The sequence below is a fragment of the Podarcis erhardii genome, assembly GCF_964252035.2.
Source record: "Podarcis erhardii genome assembly, chromosome: 1".
NCBI classification, from domain to species: Eukaryota; Metazoa; Chordata; class Lepidosauria; order Squamata; family Lacertidae; genus Podarcis; species Podarcis erhardii.
The window spans coordinates 125,740,950-125,765,976 of NC_138497.1; the positions used below are offsets into that span (position 1 = coordinate 125,740,950).

Consider the following 25,027-nt stretch of genomic DNA (forward strand, 5'->3'; position numbering starts at 1 on the left):
CTGTACCTCTCAGGGAGGAGGCACATGAAGGAGGGCCTCAGAAGATGATCTCAGGGTCTATATGCTGCCTGACCTCCAGGAACGCAAGGTAGCATGTGTGTGTGCGCATTCATATTTTCCATTCTGTTTACCCTCACAACAACAACCCTGTAGAGTAGGCTAGGCAAAGATGTAAGGGTGCTTCAGCGAGTGTGCAGCTTGTGCACGCAAACAGTAGAGCTGTGCACTTGTGCAATTATTCACACGTAGCGTTCAAAAGGTGCACAGCGTGCTTGAGAGAAGTAATGCAACAGGTGCGCACTCTTGTACAGACAGCTTGTCCTTGTGTTCAGTGTGACATGTGAACCAGGTTGCTCAGTGAGATTCAGATGTTGCTGAACTACAACTCCCATCATCCAAGGCCAGTGTCCGTGCTGTTTTAGGGCTGGTGGGAGTTGTAGTTCATAGAATCATAGAATCATAGAGTTGGAAGAGACCACAAGGGCCATCGAGTCCAACCCCCTGCCAAGCAGGAAACACCATCAGAGCACTCCTGACATATGGTTGTCAAGCCTCTGCTTAAAGACCTCCAAAGAAGGAGACTCCACCACACTCCTTGGCAGCAAATTCCACTGTCAAACAGCTCTTACTGTCAGGAAGTTCTTCCTAATGTTTAGGTGGAATCTTCTTTCTTGTAGTTTGGATCCATTGCTCCGTGTCCGCTTCTCTGGAGCAGCAGAAAACAACCTTTCTCCCTCCTCTATGTGACATCCTTTTATATATTTGAACATGGCTATCATATCACCCCTTAACCTCCTCTTCTCCAGGCTAAACTTGCCCAGCTCCCTTAGCCGTTCCTCATAAGGCATCGTTTCCAGGCCTTTGACCATTTTGGTTGCCCTCCTCTGGACACGTTCCAGTTTGTCAGTGTCCTTCTTGAACTGTGGTGCCCAGAACTGGACACAGTACTCCAGGTGAGGTCTGACCAGAGCAGAATACAGTGGCACTATTACTTCCCTTGATCTAGATGCTATACTCCTATTGATGCAGCCCAGAATTGCATTGGCTTTTTTAGCTGCCGCGTCACACTGTTGGCTCATGTCAAGTTTGTGGTCAACCAAGACTCCTAGATCCTTTTCACATGTACTGCTCTCAAGCCAGGTGTCACCCATCTTGTATTTGTGCCTCTCATTTTTTTTGCCCAAGTGCAATACTTTACATTTCTCCCTGTTAAAATTCATCTTGTTTGTTTTGGCCCAGTTCTCTAATCTGTCAAGGTCGTTTTGAAGTGTGATCCTGTCCTCTGGGGTGTTAGCCACCCCTCCCAGTTTGGTGTCATCTGCAAATTTGATCAGGATGCCCTTGAGTCCATCATCCAAGTCGTTGATAAAGATGTTGAATAAGACCGGGCCCAAGACAGAACCCTGTGGCACCCCACTAGTCACTCTTCTCCAGGATGAAGAGGAACCATTGATGAGCACCCTTTGGGTTCGGTCAGTCAGTTCAACAACATCTGGAGGGCCAAAGCTTCCTCATGCCCTAATTGCTACATTAAAGGTAAAGGACCCCTGACAGTTAAGACCAGTCGTGAACGACTCTGGGGTTGCGGTGCTCATCTCGCTTTACTGGCCAAGGGAGCTGGCGTTTGCCCACAGATAGTTTTTCCAGGTGATGTGGCCATGACTAAGCCGCTTCTGGAGAAACCAGAGCAGTGCACGGAAACACCGTTTACCTTCCCACCGGAGCAGGACCTATTTATCTACTTGCACTTTGGTGTGCTTTAGAACTGCTAGGTTAGCAGGAGTTGGGACAGAGCAATGGAAGCTCACCCCGTCATGGGGATTCGAACCGCCAACCATCCGATCGGCAAGCCCAGGAGGCTCAGTGGTTTAGACCACAGCGCCACCCGCTTCCCAATTGCCACATTACACCGGCACATTTTGGCTCTTCACCACCCTAGCACACCCCTGGTGTAGAGAGGAGAAGCCACACAATTTTTTCCAGTGCTGCTGAGAGGTTTCTGTGGTGTAGGAAGGAGCACACATCTGTGACTCCCACACAGGCGAGCAGATAGACAAAGCTAGTCTTTCGTACATAAATGTACAGCAGCGTCAGCTGCCTGTCTTGTCAGAGATAATAACGTATGGGGTGTTTCTTTTCTAAAATCAGCAGGAGATGCTTAAAGTCCAGAGTAAAAAAACACATGTCAACCCCACCCAAATTGCAGATTAGTGTTTTCCTAGGCAGGAAATGTGACAAAAAACCTGTTTTGAAAATTGCAAAGAGCTTAAAGCAAGTAATGAATTATGTAACGAGTTAACAAGCTATTAAAGGGGTGGGGGGAAGAAGCCCATTTTTAGAGAGATCTATGCACGATGTCGAGAATAAATTACGGGAACGAATACTGAGCCATGCTTCAGAGCTGTGTAAGTGAGTTTGCTCCAGCTAACTCAATGGGCTGTGTTGGACCCTCGAGGAAGCAGGCGACTTTCTCGCTTTCTTTTTTCCACCACCCAGAAAGAACACCCCAGGCACGCTGCCAGAGAGATTGCAATGAGAAACCTGCTCCCCGTGCCTCAGAGAAATGTGCCTAGGAATCTTGACATTTTCTTATCAGCAAGAAAATACCACAGGAAGGTTGCAGCCCTGTGGAAAATGTTGAGGGAGTTTCTCCCACCGAGGCCGGTGGGACATATTTCCCAGCAAATATTCAAAAGTTTGGGCTGTTAGTTGACCATATTTAGGATTACATCCAGTACTGCATTTTTAAGACAGGGGGAGAACTTCTACATGCCACTCCCATGTCCAAAGTTCAAGGCAGCCATCTCGCCTTAAATAAGTAACTGCTTTCAAGACAGGTTGGTGAACTGCAAACCCCAGAAACAGCTCAGCCGTTTTCAGGCCTTTGTCTTTGAAGGAGTCGAGGAGGACGGTGTGATTTCTTCAGTCACGACAATTGCCTCAACCATTTTTAGTGCGATTTAAGAGACAGCCATCGTCTCAAGGTCCCCTCGGCAGAGACAGCAGTGATTCCTTTAAACATTACATTGTGGACTGAGATTTTCTTTCGGCAAGTGACATTTGTACCTTGGTGTTTTGTAACACTTGGCCAGCGTGTCTGTTTCTGCCCGTTTAGCGATAGTCTCGTGCTGTTGATTCTGGAATGCTGAAGAAGTCTGTGAATTTCTCTTGAAATGGCTTCACGTTACAAGAAAGGAGGGCGGGCCCAGAAATCTTGCTCAGTTAAGTTCTTCCTTTGGGTGGAAGATTTCTACATCGGTATACCTGTAGAACTACCATATTTTTTGCTCTATAAGACACACTTTTCCCCCTCCAAAAATGAAGGGGAAATGTGTGTGCGTCCTATGGAGCAAATGCAGGCTCCTTGGCTTCAGCGATAGCAACGCGAAGCCTCCAAAGCGCAGAGGGAGCACTCCCTCAGCGCTCCAGAGGCTTCGCATTGCTTTCGCTGAAGCCTGGAGAGCAAGAGGGGTCAGTGCGCACCGACCCCTCTCACTCTCCAGGCTTCAGGGATAGCTGCCTGAAGCCTTCGGAGCGCAGCGCGAGTTCCCGCTGTGCTCCACAGGCTTCGGGTTCCTTTTGCTGAAGCCGGGAGAGCAAGACTATCCTAGCTTCAGCAGAGAGGGAGAGCTGCGCAGCGCCACTTCAGCCAAGCAGGAGGAGAAAGGAAGGGGCTCCGTTTCTCCTGCTGCTTCGCTGAAGGGGCGCTGAGCAGAGAGGGGGAGATTTTTTTCTTCTTGTTCTTCCCCTCTAAAACAAGGTGCATCCTATGGTCCGGTGTATCCTATAGAGCGAAAAATACGGTAGTTTTCCACTGCAGCCAAAGGTGCAGATGACTGGGAATGATTTCCATAGGGCCATGGCACACATTTTCCCAGGAGCAGGGCTAGCCCACATGGACCCCTTTTCAACCCATATTTCAACATGGCAGGCGTCATATGAACCCTCCCTTTGAAGGTGACCATGCCAGAAACGATGGAGAGACGCTATGATCATAACCTTTATTGAGTACTTGAAACACTACCCATATACAGTGGTACCTTGGTTGTCAGACTTAATGTGTTCCCGAAGTCTGTTCCAAAACCAAAGTGTTCCAAAACCAAGGCACGCTTTCCCATAGAAACTAATTCAAAATGGATTGATCCGTTCCAGACTTTAAAAAGCAACCCCTAAAACAGCAATTTAACGTGAATTTTACTGTCTAACGAGACCATTGATCCATAAAATGAAAGCAATAAACAATGTACTGCAGCCACACAATCAATCAATCAATCAGTAGCTGAACTGGGTTCCACACAGTCACAAAAACAAAACAAAAAGAGCCACAAAAACAAAAACGTAAAACAAATAGCAAAAAAAGACAGACCTCAGTGTAACACTCAAAACGGAAGTGTGGCACTCAAATTGGAAACATAACACTCAAAACGGAGCACGTACGGCTTCTGAAAAACATTCACCAACCGGAACACTTACTTCCAGGTTTGCAGTGTTTGGGTTCCAAGTTGTTTGAGTGCCAAGGCATTTGAGAACCAAGGTACCAATGTATCATCTCTGTTATCCTTACAACAACCCCATAAAGTCAGTGTTATCATCTCCATTTTACAGACCAGGAATGGGGGTAGATTCTGCTCAGGTAGAGAGAAAATGCCTTTCCTTAAGGCACCTAGTAAGCTTATGAAAGAGCCGAGATTTGATTCTTATGGGGTTTGTATATGTTTGTTTCTCTCTCTCTAAAAAAAAGTATCCTGTAGTAGTTAGTGAGAGTGAAAACACAGCTTCATGTTTCAGGTATTGTATTTTAAAAAAAATGAATTAAGCAAGGTTTTCAAATTCAGTTTGTTTTCCCACGTATATCAATATTTTATCAGGAATCTATTATAAGATTTGCTCTCTCCTCCTGCCTCCCCGCCAGAACTGCAGACAGGCAGGCTACCAATCAGCCCAAAGCTATCAAAAGGATGAGCATTGAAAGAAATGTTTGTATTGTGTACGCCTTCCCCCTGCTTAGCGGATGATGTTCCATTTTCTACATCATTGCTCACACACAAACCCCATTCATCTCCGCTTTTGCTAGAATGCAATCACATGGGGTACGTATGTTGCAGATTAGAATAGTGGCAGAAACAAGTATCTTTGCAGGCTTCCGTGTATCATTTTCCAGCAATTGCAGTTTGTTGAGAATATATGCATACAGTGGTACCTCGGGTTACATACGCTTCAGGTTACACACTCTGCTAACCCAGAAATAGTGCTCCAGGTTAAGAACTTTGCTTCAGGATAAGAACAGAAATTGGGCTCCAGCGGCACGGCAGCAGCAGCGGGAGGCCCCATTAGCTAAAGTGGTGCTTCAGGTTAAGAACAGTTTCAGGTTAAGAACGGACCTCCGGGACGAATTAAGTACTTAACCTGAGGTACCACTGTATACCAAAATAGTTTGCTCAGAGCATGGCAAACCAGCACCTCCACTGAGTGACCCATTTTTGCTTTCTTGCATGTGGGATTTGCAGAAGTGAAAATATGTCAGGGGGTACATTGATGCTGGGTGTTTAGGCGTTTTGGTTTTGTTTGTTTTTGCGTGTGGGCTATTCTTGCTAATTCTTGAAAGTGTTGTGTACACAGAGAATATCTTGACTTACTGGTTACATTTTTATCTCATTTTTCCCACGGTGAGTTTAGGACAGTTGCCATGGTGCATTTGATTACCACTCCAATATATCCAATATATAGCAATTGTGGAAGGCAGGATCAGCCAGAAATGCAGAATCAGTGGTTCTCCAGATGTTGGACTCCAACTCCCATCCTCCCTAATCATTGGCCATGCTGGCAGGGGCTGATGGGAGTTGAAGTCCAGCCCGGAGCATGAGACTCTTCATCCCAGGGTTGTGTGTTCAAGTCGCACATTGTGCAAAAGATGCCTGCATTGTGAGGGGTTAGAATCATAGAGTTGGAAGAGACCACAAGGGCCATGAGTCCAACCCCCTGCCAAGCAGGTTGAGCTAGATGATCCTCGTGGTCCCTTCCAGCTCTATGGTTCTATGATGCAGGAAATCCAGAGGTTGAGCATCCGCATCTCTTTTCCCACTCCTCTGCTCTGATTCCATGTAGACCGGCTCCTCTTGCCGTGTTGCCCATGAGAAGCAAGCACAATTTGCCAGGCAGCTAAGCAGCAAAGCATTTGTGAAATGGAAAAGGGTTGGTTCTTCAGGTCTTTCAGGACGTTGGTGCATCACGTGTCTAATGTGTCACATGCAAGTCAGGCTAGTAACTACCAGACTTATTTGCAAGGCTGTACATTTTTGTTCTCTTCACACTAGTTGTCATCTAGTCTTCAAGCAGTCAGTGGGAGGGCTTTCAGCAGCTACGCCCCCCAGGCGTAGAAAACAAAATCTGCTAAGAATTCTTGCATAATGCAGTCCGGCCATTTACTGGTTAAAAGTTGGACTTGTTTTCAAGTATCAACACTGTTAACTCTGGATAGAGTGCCAGTCGTAAACTTTTGAGGACCAATCCGATCCGTTCAGAAGTGGAGTTCAAGGGGCGAGGGAGTTGAAGGGCAGAATTGCTTGTAAAACCAAACTTTTTCTTTTTCTCTGTCTTTTTTTTTTTTAAATAGAATCAGCAGTGCGCATTCCATCCCCTTTTTTAGCAGTGGTCTGGACTGCACAAAATCTAAATTTGAATGGACTATACAAGACATTCCACTCAGTTCTTTTAAAAAATGGGGGGACGACCATGAGGCTTTGAAAAGAGAAAGAAAGCTGTTTGATTTTGCCAAGTTTAATATAGGGGTATGTGTGCAACGATGTAAATATCTCTTGCACCGTTAGATGACAATACTTTAAATAAATCAAGCAGGCCTGGTGGAAAACATTTGGCACAGGTTGCTCCCTAGCTCGCTAACCTCCTGTCCTTTCCCTCAGGGAGGAAAAGGCTCCACCTTGCTGCTCATTGTTCTGCTCCCTGTGCAGTTCTCAGTATTATAAAACCAGGGGAGGAAAAGGATCCTGGCATGCTAGCAGCTTCTGCCTTCCAGTTTTTAATGCTTTGCCCCGAGAGCAAACTTTGAAGTGTTCCATCTCGCTGCCATATCAAAGGCTCTGCATAGACTTTAAAAAAAAACATACACCAAAGATAGACCTTGTTGGACTACAACTCCCATCATCCTTGGCCCTGCTGGCTAGGGAGGATGGGAGTTGTAGTCCAACAACTTTTGAGGACCCAAGGTTGAGAAAGGATGCCCTAGACCAGCGTTTCCCAAACTTGGGTCTCTGGCTGTTTTTGGACTACAATTCCCATCATCCCTGACCATTGGCCCTGTTAGCGAGGGATGATGGGAGTTGTAGGTTTTAGGTTTAAAAGGTCACGAGAGAAGCTGAAGAAGTGCAAAAGAAGGAAGATAGCATTGGTGTTATAAGAGTTGGCAAGGTGCTTTTCTGCCAAGATAACAGGATTCTTAAGAAGATAGATACAGGAATATAATATGGTTGGTTGCTGTTTTTTTTAATTGCTCAGGCTTTTCATATCCGTGTTTTCTAGAAACCCATTTAATGGCAATTCTCAGAGTTCCTTACTGCTCTCAAAAGAATCCAGGCAATAGAGATCAATTTTGGTCAGTGGCATGCAGTCAGTGGACATGGGGAGCTAGGCTAGTCCCTGAAATGTTCCCATTAAATTAGAATATGACAATATTAAAGTCTGGTGCCCCCTTCCCAAAGCCCAGGAAGCTTCTGCCCAGCTCAGGGAAGGGGGCACGATGCTCATACACATGACATTGTCTCCCCGCCCCCCTTTGCCTTCACAAACTGGTGCCTCTGATCCTAACTGTTCCCCTATGAAAGATTTCACTGCATGCCACCGGTTTTGGTGGGGAAAAGGGAGCGCCTTGATTCAGGGAGGATTTTTGTTTGTTTGGGGTTGTCGCCTCCCCCCCATTCCTAAGATCTTCCTGGCCATGTGGTGAGGAGAACTTTGGACCTGATCAGAAACCTGGGAACAAAATTATCGGCATCACGAATTAGGCTATGGTCAGACCCTGGGAAGTCATCGTGTCCTCTGAGCTCCTCTCAAATTACGAATTGTAGACCTGCAACTGCAGATCTAGGGACTAAGACATGGGTAGGCAAACTAAGGCCCGGGGCCAGATCTGACCCAATCGGTCCAGGAATCAGCGTGTTTTTACATGAGTAGAATGTGTGCTTTTATTTAAAATGCATCTCCTCTGGGTTATTTGTGGGGCACAGGAATTCGTTCATTATTTTTTTTCAAAATATAGTCTGGCCCCACCACAAGGTCTGAAGAACAGTGGACCGGCCCTCTGCTGAAAAAGTTTGCTGACCCCTGGAGTAGGAGCTTAGGAAGTCCCAGGCAAAGTTTTCCGCACTGGGAAATGGTTTTCCCTTAGGCCTGTTTTTACACAAAACAAACATGTGGGGACGGCCATATTGCCTCCAGGGCTGAATGTCTCAACCACTCCCATCTTCTTGGCAACAACCCAGACCCTGGGTGCCTCTGTAGCTCCTGAGACAGAGGATTTAAGAATCTTTGGAATGCATCGCTTACCACCACGTTCAGGCCTATTTTTATAGCTCATGCTGCATCACAAGGCGCACTTAGCCAAACAGGGAGTCCCATGTGCCCTGTGGCTGTGCTCAAAAAGCTTTCCACCCTTGTGCGCCTCTGCTTGCATTTTCGCCATACTGGGCTAGCCGTGCAATGCGAACATGTGTACACACAAAGAGGCTGGCCCATAGATGAAGCTTTCCTCATTCACTTCAGCCCCAAAGCACTCGCAAAATTATGAGATATTCAGCCCTGCAGGCTGCACAACTTTCCCTGCCAAGAATGCCCACATCTAGGGAATTGGTTCGCCACACCCTAGAATGGATCATAAAACACAGCCGCCATGTTCAGGTCTCTCTTTTCCTCCCCCCCCCCTTCTTTCATCCAGTCTATGACTTTCCAGGCAAAAGCCTTCACAGAGATCCCTCTTATATGACCTCGATAAAGAAAAGACCTATTAATTATTATTATTTTGTCCACTCCCTAGTTTAAAAAAGGAGACGAGCGGAAAGTATTGTACACACAGGATAAAAAGCTTTTTTTAAAAAAAAAAAAAACCCGTCGTTAATGTGTGTGGTTTCATTCGCTAGTGAGCTTTTAAAATCTCCCGGAAACGAGCAAAAATCTCCCAAAACAATCTTGACCTCTGGTTTCTTGTAGAAAGCTAAAGTAAGAACCTGTAGTGTTTGAGGTTTCTGCATTAGCTTCCGGATTACCAAAAAACAACAACAGCCCCCAGACAGATTAAATCCATGGCTTTCTTTTAGCCGGAACTTGCCGGAACTCAGTTTCTGGGCGCCATTGCCATTCTAAGAGAACGGGTGAGGTGTTCGTGGTGAGTTCTGGCATCTCCTTTTCCTAGAAAAAGAGCGCTGATTAAATGTGATACTTCGTGTTCCTCAGAAAGACCGTTCCTACCCCTTACCCAAGATGGATATGAAAATAAATGCATATGGTTTAGGTTTGTGAGCAGGTTACTTTCCAGTTTCTGGGAATCACAGTTGGGGAGCAGAAGTGCCGTTGCCCTCAGATCCCGCTTGCAAACCATAGCTGTCGGTGTTCCCTTTTTTAAGGGAAATTCCCTTATTCCAAATAGGATTCCTTGCAAGAAAAGGGAAAAGTTGACAGCTATGTTGCAAACTTCCCGTTGGCCACTGTGAGAACAGGATGGTGGACTGGATTGGACCCTTTCCTGATCCAGCAGAGCTCTTGATACATTGTTTTTTCTTTATTAAAAGAAAAACTTTTGTACCTTTGCATGCCTCTTGTTTTCCTCTCATTTAGATATACTGTCCCGTTCCAAGCTTGGCTTCTCTTTCTTCCTAACGTGGCTGCAGGAGTTGTTACAAATTGCAAACGGCACAGAATACCTAACAAAACACAGAAATGACTGTTTGCAAAGCCTTATTAAGCTTTGGCATTGTTCCTTTCTGCTTTGTTGGAACCACATGACCTGCATGATTCCCCACCCCCGCCCCGCTTTGGTTCAGAATAAACGTCATTCAGCCAATCGTGCACCACAGCAAATGAGCAAGCTCGTGTTGCCACCGAAAACGGAGAAATTCAGGTCTTTTTTTATTAAAATAAAAAAAGCAAAACACAGTAACAACAATGTGCAGTTTAATAGCATGTGGGGACCAGAAAAATCCCATTAAATGAGAGCTTAGGGGTCACTGAATTTGGTATTCAGTGCCACTCCAGTTAGTAAATATTTGATCTTAAAATGGAAGGAGCCAGAAGAGGAGAAAAACACCAAGAAATGTCATTGTTCGGTTGCCTTTTGTGCTGTTTGAATACCAAGAGACTCCCAGCTCAGAAACTTGCCAGCTCAAAAATCAAGAGGAAATGGGGCCAGGAGGCCAAAGACGCAGAAAATTTTAATGGTGTCTTAAAGAAACTGATGAAGCAGCTTATGAGACCATTAGAGTTTATGCCACAGTAAACCAATTCAGACATGCTATCACAGTCCTGTCACAGATCTCTGCCGCCTTGGAATGATGAGCTCACCTTCTCACTGAAACATTCGGCTTTTCCACGTCCAGGGCTCCCATTTGTACATCACAGTCAGCCATAAACCAATAGTGTACTGTGCATGGGTTGATCACTTCCGCTTTGCGCTTCTTCCTGCTAGCCCTGGAGAGAGAAGCAAGCCACAGTCCCGGGTTTAGCATTAGGTCCAAACCAAGGATCGTGGTTTATTTCATTTCCCAGAAACCACAATCTGTAGCCACTGATTGTTCTTCAACGTGGTTTGTTTGTAGGGATCACGGTTTGTTTACTCTGCATAGCAATAGAGAGGAACAGGAGTGCCCAGCTAGGTGGTCACAGTCCACCACTAACCATGGTTTACAGTGACATGCAGATTTTTTAAGTGGAAGAGGTGGAACAGTTGCCTCTCAAGTGCTTATGAGGCAGTACAGTGGTACCTTGTTTCTCAAACTTAATCCGTTCCGGAAGTCCGTTCCAAAACCAAAGCGTTCCAAAACCAAGGCACGCTTTCCCATAGAAAGTCAGGCAAAATGGATTAATCCGTTCCAGACTTTTAAAAACAACCCCTAAAACAGCTATTCAACATGGATTTTACTATCTAACGAGTCCATTGATCCATAAAATGAAAGCAACAATCAGCGTACTGTACTATGAAATAAATAAGACAGTATTGTAGATGATAAAAATTATTATTTTTTCTTAACTGCACTGATGGTAGTCATTGTTTAGATGGGGGGCTTTTATCCATTTCCGCAGTCACACAATCAATCAATCAGTAGCTGAACTGGGTTCCACACAGTCGCAAAAACAAAGTTAGCCAAAAAAGCCTCAAAAACAAAAACACAAAATAAATAGCAAAAACAAAAAGGACCAAACTTAATCCGTTCCGGAAGTCCATTTGACTTCCAATGTGTTTAAAAACCAAGGTGCAGCTTCTGATTGGTGCAGGCGCCTCGGAAACAAATAGCCGACAGCCGGATTGGATGTTTGGCTTCCAAAAAACCTTTGAAAACCAGAACACTTACTTCTGGGTTTCTGGCGTTTTGGAACCAAGGCGTTTAAGAACCAAGGTACCACTGTATTATCACGTGAGATGACTGTGCCAAGTGCTCATTGCACATAATGAGCTTTTATCTTTTACAGTTTATTGCTGACTAATTTTTAGCATACTTCTGAATACCAGACAATAGGGAACCTTGTGTCCCTGCAGATGCTGCCAGGCTGCAGCTCCCATCAAACCTGCCTATTGGCCATGTTGGCTGGAACTGGCGGGAGTTGGAATATAACTCCCTTTTGGAGGGATACAGGATTGCATCCCCTGCCTGCAAGCTATCGGGATGTTAATGGTGGGCCCCTTTTATTCAGTATGTAGCATTAGTAAATGAAGAAAGAGACCAATTACCAATGAGCCGACATCGCTTTGCAACAAGATTAAGCCATTCTGTGTTGTCGAGACGATTTGACCACACTGTGCGAAATTTTATTTATTTGGAAAAACTCTCTTGTTAGATGTCAAAGGCTCTGCTTGGTCCTCTGCCAAGCATAAGTCAGAGAGAGTTTTGCCCATGTAAGGAGAGAGAATTTGTGATTCAGAAACAAATCGGAGTTAGCCATAACCCAGACTAAGGCCTCAAGGCAATGTGCCAACAGAAGAAACTGTTTTGTTGCCTTGATTTCACAGGTTCCCAGGAAGGACAATAAGCTGCAGCCTTTCAGCTTGCTAGGTATCCAAACTGCTCCTCCCAAAATGGTTTATTTGGATACCCATCAAGAATCATGCCCAGATGAGGAATGAACCTGAAAAGAATGAGGCAAAATGCTTTCTTAGGGGTTCAATCAGTGCAACTTCTGAGGCCAATTTTAACAATACCCTTCAGTGTTTAGGTATACATACCTGGGTACAATCTCGCTTTGGGTGTCTCAGCTGCAGCTTTCCCCTTTAAAGTGCATGCTAGTAATGGATCCAACCCCTGCTTGTCTGCATTCTCTACAAGGAATGTTGCTTCTGAATGAGTCATACTCAAATGAGATGGCTTGAAGTCAATGGGCTTCTGGTAATCAACTCCACTTATTTCAATGGGTTTATTCTGAGTATGGCTTAGCACAGGGGTCAGCAAACTTTTTCAGCAGGGGGCCGGTCTACTGTCTTTCAGACCTTGTGTGGGGGCCGGACTATTTTTTGCGGGGAGGGGGATGAACAAATTCTGATGCCCCACAAATAACCCAGAGATGCATTTTAAATAAAAGCACACATTCTACTCATGTCAAAACACCAGGCAGGCCCCACAAATAACCCAGAGATGCATTTTAAATAAAAGGACACACTCATGTAAAAACACACTGATTCCTTGACCATCCACGGGCTGGATTGAGAAGGCGATTGGGCCGGATCCGGCCCCCGGGCCTTAGTTTGCCTACCCATATATGCCAAGCAGGCGGAATGACTGCTGGGAAGAGGCAGAAGAAACACCGCGGGGCACATGTAGCAGCAAAAGCAGTCGCCTTCGTATCTGCAATAAAATATCTCTCCCTCATCACTCTTGCCAGCCACAGCAGGTGCTGAAACTCCAAAATTACCCCAAATGGCTCACTGTCTCCTGAGACAGATGGATGCCAATAACAATATGTATACATGAATTGTTGGCGTTTTGTCCTCGGGTATCTGCACCGTAGACAGTGAACTGTCTCATTAGAAATGGAACCAAGTCAAGCTTGGGAAGAAGGTGGTCTTTCAGATATTTGAGGCCTGAGTCTGTTTTCAGTGTTGTGGCCTGGACTAAGTCCTTAGGGCGAAGAACCAGCAAGTTGTTGCAAGAGGTTGTCGTATGTTGCCCCACCTTTCTTAAATTCTAGGTTCCAGTTTGACTATAGTGGCAGGGCTGATGAAATGCAAATTCAAATCACTCCGCAGCTAAACTGGTCTAAAGTTCTTTGTCCATATATTTTCAGTTGGGGATGGGCAGATCAGGACGCACGGGCCATTGGCAAAATTATCCACAGTAGGCTTGCAAGGGTTTGTGACTCCAATTTGCTTAATAAGAACAACAACTAAAAGACTCCACCGCCCCTAAATTAGATGGTTGGAACCCATGATCTGCAAGTGCCTTAAGTACGTATGCTAAGTACGTTTATATGCGGCTGGCGTTGTGGGTTAAACCACAGAGCCAAGGACTTGCCGATCAGAAGGTCGGCGGTTCGAATCCCCACGATGGGATGAGCTCCCGTTGCTCGGTCTCTGCTCCTGCCAACCTTGCAGTTCGAAAGCATGTCAAAGTGCAAGTAGATAAATAGGTACCGCTCTGGCGGGAAGGTAAACGGCGTTTCCGTGTGCTGCTCTGGTTCGCCAGAAGTGGCTTAGTCATGCTGGCCACATGACCCAGAAGCTGTACGCCGGCTCCCTCGGCCAATAAAGCAAGATGAGCGCCGCAACCCCAGAGTCGGCCACAACTGGACCTAATGTTCAGGGGCCCCTTTACCTATTTTACCATTCCGTTGTATGGCTCACTAGGTCTAAAGTAACCCTAACCCACTTTTTGTATTATTTTCTCTACTAAAAGCACAATGAGCACAACAACCTTGTTTCCCAAGATGTCATTTAATGAAACAGATGATGGGAAACTCCCAGGCTCTGTAGAACATGATGGATCTCTCTATTTCAGAACACAATGGCTCCCTTGAACATTGTGAAACAAACACCAGGACCTTAACAGTATATCTTTTTAAAAATTTGAAATGTTGATCTGGTGTTTTCCGTGAGGTTAGCGGGGGGGGGGGGGTTTAAGCGATTACTCGAGTGCAAGATGGCATCTGCACACGGTATTCAGAATCTCAACCCTGAGGCAACTTTGCCAATAACCTTTCCTCCGGGAAACCGTTCTGAAGAAGGGCTTGTGCTTTCTTTTCACCAGCAGCTGACGGGTTCAAAAGCTACATTATATGTGCCACGTTTTGCAATCTGCTTCTTGCTGGGAGCAGAGTTGAAACAATTGCAGCATTTCAGCTGCACCACCACCCTTCTCTGTGTGGAGGCAAATTTATCTCGTGAACATCTCGTTCAAAATGATAAACTAAGTATATAACCCTGACACAGGCAAACAGAAAAATGCAGATATTGCAAATGGCAACAGAATTTTTATTTTTTTTTTTGCAGTGGGGAGAGAACTTCAGAAATGTCAAAGCTGCTAGATTTTTCTAAGCCCCAACCATGTGCCAATTTGCTGCCCAGTTCATTTCAAGCTTCTGGGACATACCCTACGGAGCTGTGATGTTTTCATAAGCGCACATTTCTGAAGGAAGGCCTTTGCTTGGTCCTCCATAACCTCTTCTTTGTTTGGAGGAGATTCCTTCTGAAATATTTGCTTTTCCTGAAGTTTCTTGGCTGTGAATGTTACCCACCGCATTCCGTTCCAGAGCTGTGAAGAATGGCTGCTATTATGACTTCTAACTGTAGGGTTTTATTTCCTCTCGGATTGGTATCGGTTTCCATCTACAGCTTCGTTCAGTAGTGGCCGTTGACCGTTGGGACTCGAAAGGCAGAAAGCAGAGAGGGAGAAAAACAGTATGCAGCGTCAGAACCGATGATAGTCAGAGAAGACTTACCCCAGTTTTCTCCCTATTCTCCTCCCTGCTAAGTTCTACCAGGGCTAACTGTTGACCAACACTAAAACGACTCTAGCTTAGTATTCTCCTTTATGTGATGCTTTTCTGCAAGCAGGGAGGTGGGGATGTGTTTGTGTGTATTCAGTTTGTGAGTCCACTCTTGGGACACCTGAGTGTATCATTTGTCTCTTAGCCAATATCTGCTATCACGATATGGTCTTCAAACCGGTTTTGGACGAAATATGGATATATCTCCCAGCCCTACTAGATCGTAGTACTCAGCTTTGTCTTGTGTCTGGAAACAATAAGCACTTTGTTACTTTGAACTGTGCAAGAGAGGAGTTCCCCCCTAGAATAAGTTGTCTGATGGGAGAAGGAAATTTCTGAAGAGTCTGCTGGGGTCCTCCATGTTCTGCTGATCTATCACAGAGGTTGAGGTGTGGCAAACAACCAGCTGATTTCTGCAAGTCACCCACACTCCTGACCGCTGACTGTGAGTCAGTTGTGGGGGGCACAGGGGAAGAAGAAGAGGGAGCCCTGTGCACAAACAGAAGTCTTTCCAGAGGGCTTCTGCTGATGGGACTCCTGAGTTGAATCCTGGTCTAGGCTTCTGAGTCAGGGGCTGTATATCCCATAGTTATTTATTTCTATTTTATTTACTTATTAGATTTCTAGACTGCCCCTCACCCAAGGGTCACAGGGCGGTTTGCAATATAAAAACACAAAAATACATAGCATAGTAACCAACAAAAAAAAATACAACACACACACAAAGAGAGAGAGAGTTTAAAAGGCCATTGTACAGTATTTATTTCTATATCCATGGTGTTCATCATTATCGACACTAAAATAGACATGGTATGGTAACAGCAGTAGAAAAATCAGTGCAGCCTTTCATTTATACTTTTAGTTATTCCCTGTAGGCGGACCAATTATCATTATGAAAGGACCAGATTGTCGCTTGACCCCCCCCCCCAAAAAAAAGAAAGTGTATCTGATTTAAAGCACCTTGGAGGAGCCATATGAGCATTCAAAGAGCTCTGCTGGATCAGACTTGGGGGGGGGGGGGTCCATCTCTTCTAGCATCCTGTTTGCACATATCCTACTGGGAGGCCCAACAGCAGAGCCCGGGGGCAGTTTATATCTCCTTTCTTCTCAAAAAAATGCTTCATCACATCACATCATCCAAAGCTCAGTAGGTCCTTGGGGAGTGATGGCGGCCGTTGTAGGATTCAGGCAGCTAAAAATGATAAAGAAAGAAAGAAAGAAAGAAAGAAAGAAAGAAAGAAAGAAAGAAAATGTGCCCATCTTAATAAACTCCTAAAACATACAGCACATCAGCATTCAGTAAAAAAACACACACACACACAACCAGATCTTGTACAGTGGTGCCTCGCAAGACGAAAAGAATCCGTTCCGCGAGTCTCTTCGTCTAGCGGTTTTTTCGTCTTGTGAAGCAAGCCCATTGACGGCTTAGCGGATTAGCGCTATTAGCGGCTTAGCGGCTTTTAGCAGATCAGCTGATAAGCGGCTTAGTGGCTTAGAAAAAGGGGGGGAAAGGGAAAAAAACCTGCAGGAACTTGCAAGACATTTTCATCTTGCAAAGCAAGCCCATAGAGAAATTCGTTTTGCGAAGCGCCTCCAAAACGGAAAACCCTTTCGTCTAGCGGGTTTTCCGTCTTGCGAGGCGTTCGTCTTGCGGGGCACCACTGTATGAGATTGGAGACACTGTTAGGAGGTGGTCCTTTGTGCTAGATCCTGGAACTCCTGCCCTTTCACCTTTTTAAAAGTTTGATTTGATTTGATTAATTTGCTTATAGGAAGGATGAGTGCCCTACCTGACCTCTTCATTTCCCCAAGTCATTTATGCATACGATTAGCAGCATATGAGAGCCAGTGTGGTGGTTAGCATGTCAGACAAGGACCTGGAAGACCAGGGTTTGAATCCCCGCTCGGATATGAAACGCACTGGGTAAACCTCAGGCAAGCCACTGCCTCTCAGCTTAGCCTACCTCATAGGGTTGTTGTTCTTGTGATTAAATGAGGAGGGGGGCACCATGTATGCTGCCCTGGGCTCCTTGGGAGAGGGGATATAAATGCAATAAGTAAATAAATAATATTCAAATGTTATGTAGGGTTGCCATACAGTGGTACCTTGGGTTACAGACCCTTCAGGTTACATATGCTTCAGGTTACAGACTCTACTAACCCAGAAATAGTACCTCGGGTTAAGAACTTTATTTCAGGGTGAGAACAGAAATCGTGTGGCGGCAGCAGGAGGCCCCATTGGCTAAAATGGTACCTCAGATTAAGAACAGTTTCAGGTTAAGAACAGACCTCCAGAACGAATTAAGTTCTTAACCTGAGGTACCACTGTATTTCAAAAAGTTAAAATCCGGACACAATTTCCCCCCGCAAAATTGTTGAGCTGCTTTTTTTGGCGGCGGCTGGGGGGTGGCAGTTTGGAGCTATTTTTAAGCATAATTGACAAAAACGACACTGCTGACATGACTTGCCATACGTCCTGATTTTCCCTGACATTTTTTCCAGAGGGGGCGATTTCCACCCGGACACTGCTTCCGACTGCAAACTGCAGTATTATATCCAGAAAATTCTGGACTTATGGCAACCCTAACGTTATGCAAATGCCATGGGTTCGTGCTTGAAGTCCTTTAAGTACCTCACAGCATCCCTTCTATCTATATAATGCCCCAAAATGCACCAGACTTGAGCTTTCTCTCATTTCCAACCCCCCACCCCCATGTGAATGCTATATTAAGGCAGGAAAGAATTTGCAGCCGCTGTAGGTTCTATATTCGTCTTGGGAGCCAATTTAAAGTAAAACTGATTTAAGTCCCAGGTAATAAGGCAATCAGTCATAAATACCTACTTAAACAGCACCTCTTTCTTTCCTTTCCTTTTTTCCTTTGAGTAATTTTTTTTAAGTCACTATAAATACGAGTGTTTTTAAGCACACACAAGCATCACCGCAAAAGCACACTTCTCTTTGTCAACAACACCGACAGGATTAAGCAACCCAGAAGTTAGAACGTTTAGTTGCAGAAGAATCTTGTTCCGTGTACATGCTGAACGCAAGCCATTTCTGGTGGAGGCTGCTTTTGGTTTGACGAAACTGCCAGACAGCTGTATTTTGGTTAGTTAATTATTTTATTGCCATTCTTCTGTCAGGAAACCCAAAGCAGCGTGGTTCCCAGGCAGTCCCCCATCCAGGCACCATCCATGCCCAACCCTGCTTAGCTTCAGTAGGTGGGCGGGTCTTCAGACCATATACCCCAGTGTGAGTCTTTCCACCCACTCACTGAATAGCCAATCAGGGTGCTTCCAGGCAGCCTGTTTGTTGAGCGTTCGTCCTGATTCGTTTGCAGAAAGATTAGACAACGATGCCTATATTGAGAATTCATGTTGGTTTGCTAGCAGGAGTGTTAGACGATGTTGCATCAAAGCAAGCACAACCTCACCTTTTCCAGTACGTTTTCCCTTCGCATTTCTTATCACAAAAAGTCCAATCTTTTAGGGGAGGTGGTTTGTTGGCACAAGACCTCCCGATCGACTTATTGCAGACTTGAATTTGTTGGGTGTGCGACTGAATCCCACGTGAAAAGAGCAACAGTTTGAAAACCCCCTCCATCGCAGAACCATGGATATGGGGGTCATTCAAAGCTACCCTATATATTTTTCATGCTGCTTTTGAAAAATAAGCTCATATACCAGGGGTCAGCAAACTTTTTCTGCAGGGGGCTGGTCCATTGTCCCTCAGACCTTGTGAGAGGCCGGACTATATTTTTTGGGGGGAGGGGAAATGAATTCCTATGCCCCACAAATAACCCAGAGATGCATTTTAAATAAAAGCACACATTCTACTCATGTAAAAACACCAGGCAGGCCCCACAAATAACCCAGAGATGCATTTTAAATAAAAGCACACATTCTACTCATCTAAAAACATGCTGATTCCTGGACCGTCCGTGGGCCGGATTTAGAAGGCGATTGGGCCAGATCCGGCCCCCGGGCCTTAGTTTGCCTACCCATGTCATATGCCATCAGTACCTCACACAAGAGGTTATTGTGAAAATACTGAACAAAGTCTAGGGTGGATAAAGGGATGGTGAGCGATGATTTGTATTTCTTTAGCCATCCTCTGCCATTACATACTGATTACTCATCACACCCATCATAGACATTTTGTGGCAACCAAACCATCACATCCTCTCCAGTATTCGTTTAAAGGTGTTCTGTGCATTTCATAATGCCTTGCCATGGTACCATTATTGGCAATAATAATGATAATAATAATTTATTACACACCCCACCCATCTGGTTACCCCAGCCACTCTGGGCGGCTTCCAACAGAATATTAAAAATACAATAAAGCATCAATCATTAAAAACTTCCCTAAAAAGGCCTGCCTTCAGATGTTTTCTAAAAGTCAGATAGTTGTTTATTTCCTTGACATCTGATGGGAAGGCGTTCCACAAGACAGGTGCCACTACCGAGAAGGCCCTCTGCCTGGTTCCCTGTAACTTCACTTCTCACAGTGAGGGAACCACCAGAAGGCCCTCAGAGTTGGACCTCTGTGTCCGGGCTGAATGATGGGGGTGGAGATGCTCCTTCAGGTATACTGGACCAAGGCCATTTATGGCTTTCAAGGTCAGCACCAACACTTTGAATTGTGCTTGGAAACATACTGGGAGCCAATGTAGGTCTTTCGGACCAGTGTTATATGGTCTCGGCGGCCATTCTCAGTCACCAGTCAACTGGAATAGTTGTAGTTTCCTGGTCACCTTCAAAGGTAGCCCCACGTAAAGCGCAATGAAAGACCACTTTCATTGTTTAGGGCACTGAGGGTTGTGTTCAACTCTGTCATATTTAAGAGTGGACCTGTTGAAATCAGCAGACTTGAAATAGTTGAGCCTGTTAAGTTCAACGGATCTGCTCTTCAGTATGTCTTAAGTCTGATGCATCAAATAGTTGAAAAGGTGGGTTTGGTATCAACGGAGCTGGTGGCCACGGAATATTTCCCCCCTTGTTTATTTAAAATACAAAGTGGGGTGGGTGTAGAATGATACAAGAGGCATGAGGCACAGATGGCATTAAACCAGCGCATTTATGAAATACAGTTATTGCAACAACTAAAGCAAATTTCACAGAAGAATGTGCATGTCCCCAAGGCCAGATCTCATGCCCTGCATGCAACATTGTCTTTCTCCTCAGCCATAAATAACTATCCTCAATTAACCTAGGGTACTTCTTCATGAGTCCTGCTTTATATTATTGTCCAGACTGACCATTTAAAAACAACAACAAAACCCTCATAATTCTATGTACAAATCCCGACAAGCACCTACAGTTCTGATAATTCTTTGTCACTGAACTATTTTTTTAATGGATTACCTTAAAACACCCCAAAGCGATTTGACAGTAAAGAGGACAACAGCGATTAAACTTGCGTGAAAACAGTTTTGAGTCCAATACTCAAACTGGGATAAACATCTCCACTTGAAAGGCATGTCAGAGAAGGACCGTCTTTGAAAGGCGCCAAAAGGACAACAGGAGATGGTGCCTGCCTGATTTGTAACTGGAGGCAGTTCCAATTTCACTCCCCCCCCCCTTGGTTTTCCCTAAGGCCCATGACACATACAAAAACATCGCCGTTGTTCCATGTTTTGGCCTGGTTTTGCAGCAAGTAAAAATGAATGGAGGATGTACAAATGTCTTGTGTGCTCCAGCACATTGGTAGAGCACATACTTTGCATGTTTGAAGCTCCCAGATTCATGACGTGTAAAGAGCATTGTGTGGCGAGGCTCTGGGCCCCGCAGTTCCCTTAGATAATAAACACACGGAAACAAATGTTTAAGTCAGGCATAGGCAAACTTGGCCCTCCAGATGTTTTGGGACTACAACTCCCGTCATCCCTAGCTTACAGGACCAGTGGTCAGGGATGATGTGAGTTCTATTCCCAAAACATCTGGAGGGCCCTATGCCTGTAAAGTTTAGGTTAATGGGACAAAATAGGCCACAAATTTATTGGTTACAGATGTGAGCAGTTTGGCTTAGGCATTGGGTGAAACCAGACTATATCCTGACTCCTGCCCATCTGCAGGAAATCTCATAAGGGTAAACCACCGGTAGGGAGAGCCCTATGATATACATCAAATCAGGGCACCCCCAGGGTACCTGATGGGGTCGTGCTAAGGCCCTAGCCCATGCCCAGGCTTTGGACAGGAACCATGCCCCCCCCAGATACCCTTAACGAGGAGGGGCAGGCAGAGGCAACAACCTCCCCTCCCATAAACAAGGCTTACAAGGTTGGCGAAAACCAAATGGCTGGTGCCAGTTTGCCAAGCGGAAAAAAATCATACCTGGCCCCAACAATATGGCGGCCGACCTTAGTCCATAGCAAGGCTGCTGTCAAGAAACACATGAAAAGAGGGCAGGTGGGCTGGGAGATCCAGCAAGGAGGCGAAAGGAGGTCGCCCCCGGCCACGCCACTGTTTAAATGGCTAGCGGCCATGCCCCCCAGCTACTGCAATTGGTCAGCCGGTAGGGTGATGAGGCCAGGGGTCCCTATGATGCAGGTGGCATCCCTCCACCCACAGCTGGGTCACTGGGAGGTCCTGGATGCCCTCCTGCAATGCTGCCCCCCGGGAAGGGGAATGGACTTGCAGAACAATCTCCTGGTTAGCTTTTCCGGGACTAGTGGAGATACGCCGCTGCCAATTGTTTAACAATGGTTTGGAGCCAATTTCAGACTATGGGTTAAATGTGACCAGGAGCCCTAGTTAGCCATAACCATCGTTAATATTGCTGTTAAGGCCATCAGGGAGGGGTGCATGAAGGGGAAACAGGAATTGATCCTGCATCTTGCTGTCAACTGCATTAAGAAATTGGCTAGGTTAGATCTACGCTGGCCTAAACGTGGAGCAAAATGAATTCTTCTACAATGCAGTTGACAGCTCGTAAGCCCATTACTCTTACAGCACGTAACCGAACAATTCCACGGGGAGTGATTGTTACTGGTTAAATATACTGTGGCAACAACAGCAGAAAAAACAAACTTCCTTTACCGCCTTATTCGAAAGAAAAATATTGATGTTGTTGAGGGCCGTGCCTTGTTTATCAAGTCTGTGCTATGTGAACACTGAATAAACACGATGTCAACTCTTTGCAGGAAGAAAACGAAATCCCGGCCAGCGTGTTTGTGAAAGAGCCTGTTCCCAGTATTACTGACGGGAAGGAAGAGCCTGTTGATGAGAACAAAACTTTGGAGGAAACCTTGCACACTGTAGAGCTTTCCTCAGAGGATGAAGCACCCCATGATGAAGAGGGGGCAGACGATAGCATGGATGAGAAAATCGGGGAGACGAGAGCTGAGAAAATCAAGAGGTCCAGCCTCAAGAAGGTGGACAGCCTGAAGAAAGCGTTTTCCCGCCAAAATATCGAGAAGAAGATGAACAAGTTCAGCACCAAGATCGTCTCTCATGAGAGGAGGGAGAAGATTAAGAAGTCCCTCACCCCTAACCACCAAAAGTCCTCCTCATCAAAAAGCTCATCTTTCAAGGTCTCTCCCCTCACGTTCAACGTGAAGAAAGTTCGGGATGGAGATCCCTCTGCAGAAACAGAAGACAAGCCGGCAGAGGCTACCGGCAGTGAGCACACTGCAAACGATGAGGAGACATCCTTCACCGAGATTCACTCCGACCTGGCCTCTCCCAGTTCCCTGGCGGAGGAAGGGAAAGCCTTTGCTGACTCCCTGGAAAGAGAAAACGGGAGTGAAGGAGATGCTGTGGTCAACAACAACATCGAGCTCGCCATCGTTGAAGAAGGCGATGACTATAGGGCTTCGCTCGAAATCAGGCAGGAACTCTACGATGAGAGGAGCAAACCGACCAGCGGGGAGATGGAGCACTCCGACGAAGAATCAAGCCAGGCCGCTGTCCTCCACGTCAACCAAACTGCATAAATCGCCTGAGCCGCCTTTTATGTTTCTATGCGCATTTTTTTGTAGTTACATCAGTAAAACAGGGCTGTTACACAATAAACAAGAGGCAACAGTAACCTAAGGTGGAGTGGTTCTTTTTTGGACAATTAGGTTTTCACAAAAGGCTAATTTCATACACTTAAATGGGAAATGAGGTAATTTAAAGGCAACTCTGCTGCATTTTGAAGTCCATTCCAACCTCCATTGCACACATCTATTGGTTATCGATTTCAAATTGCTGCAATCAATTGCAGGTGGAGATGTACTTAAACAAACCGGTTTAAAAGCAGCACTACCCTACAAATTGAATCAGGCTGATATCTGTTTCATTTCCACCCAAAGAATCTGGGAATTGTAGTTCAGTGAGGGCGCTGAGAATTCTCAGAGATTTTTCCCCTAAGAAAACTTCTACTCCCAGGACAAAAAAGGGGAGGCTATTAAACCTTTTTTGGGGGGGGGTCTGCCGTGTAGGCACAATTTTCGTTGGTGAAAAGCTCTCCTAAGTGCTAAGTTCATTCAAATGCGTTCCCCAGTATTTTTTCCTTGCTGTGCGCTGCTTGGGAAAAGCGAGTTTACACTGCAGAGGACGAGAGCTGCCTTCCACTTTGCTTGCTGTGCCCTTTTGTCCACAGAACTGCTGACTGGGAGAGTGTGCTTGTATAGCCTTCTATGTGAGTTAATGAAGTGTGTGTTTGTGTGTGTGTGTCCCCGCTCGCTGTTTTTAAGCTGCGAACTGTGGGTGGTAAGCTGTGGGGAAGGGCTGCCGCTCAGTGAAAGAGAGCACATGTTCTCCGGGTTCAATCCTGTCTGAAACCCTGGAGAGCCACTAGCGGTCAATGTAGGCACACATAGCACAAATACAAGGAGACACACAGGCCCAGGCCTCCCCTCTTCAGCTGATCTTATTGCTCCCTCTCTGCTCATCTGATGGCCGCTCTGATGACCAGGTAGGAGGCAATTCGTTTCCTCACCAGGGTGCTGGGCTCCTCCAGTGTGGTGTAGTGGTTCAGAGCAGTGGACTCGTAATCTGGTGAACCGGGTTCGCTTCCCTGCTCCTGCACATGCAGCTGCTGGGTGACCTTGGGCTAGTCACATTTCTCTGAAGTGTCTCAGCCTCACTCACCTCACAGAGTGTTTGTTGTGGGGGAGGAAGGGAAAGGAGATTGTTAGCCGCTTTGAGACTCCTTCGGGTAGTGATAAATCGGGATATCAAATCCAAACAACTCCTCCTCCTCCTCCTCCTCCTCCTCCTCCTCCTCCTCCTCCTCCTCTTCTTCTTCTTCTCCTTCAACCCCAGCACTTTTTAATTTTCTTTTGGCTGATGCCACGACCCAAACTAGTAGGGTTTTGGAAGGTGGCAGAATCAGGTTCCCTTATTGAGGGATTGCCCCTGATACTAGCAATACTGAAGAGTTGGACCAGTGGTCTGATTCTGTATAAAGCCGTTTCCTCTGTGTGTTTTTCCTCCCTATAGTAGTGTTTGTGCAGGTTCCACCTATTTCCCCTCCCTATAAAGTACTTCAGTTCGTTTCCTCATGTTAATATTTGATGCGACTGAGCCACCAGGATGCAACACACATATTATTATTTTTTAGTGTTGACCTTGTACAAGTTGAGGTGGTTTTTTAAAAAAAGGATTCCCATGTGGTGGTTTTGCCACATCGAAAAATAATATGGGAAATAGGCATTTCAGGGTGTTGAGGAACTTTGGGTTCCCTTCAAACTCTACGATTCTATGAGAATTGAATCTTAGCTGCTTTACTGTTAGTAACTACTGAGACAGAATAGTTGGGCTGTTAACATGATCAGCGCCATAATTGTCTTTGAGTTCATTACTCTTGAGAATTTCATTTGACCCGCCCCTGTTCTGCTCAGGGGAG

General features: G+C 45.7%; 1 protein-coding gene and 1 long non-coding RNA gene across 2 annotated transcripts in view; one reads left to right on the forward strand and one right to left on the reverse strand.

The window, feature by feature from the left end:
• Positions 1–24,770, forward strand: part of CAVIN2 (caveolae associated protein 2) — a 29,344-nt gene extending 4,574 nt beyond the window's left edge. Inside the window, exon 2 of the mRNA XM_081843223.1 lies at positions 22,338–24,770. Coding sequence (XP_081699349.1) covers positions 22,338–23,129 — 792 coding nt within the window. The 3' untranslated portion in view covers positions 23,130–24,770. The remainder of the gene's footprint in view (positions 1–22,337) is intronic.
• On the reverse strand, positions 10,163–17,461 carry LOC309335655. Its single transcript, XR_014153623.1, has 4 exons — positions 16,858–17,461; positions 14,799–16,524; positions 12,443–12,535; positions 10,163–10,692 (listed from the first exon to the last, which is right to left on the reverse strand). It is a non-coding gene; the product is annotated as an uncharacterized lncRNA (long non-coding RNA).
• Positions 24,771–25,027: the final 257 nt, after the last annotated feature.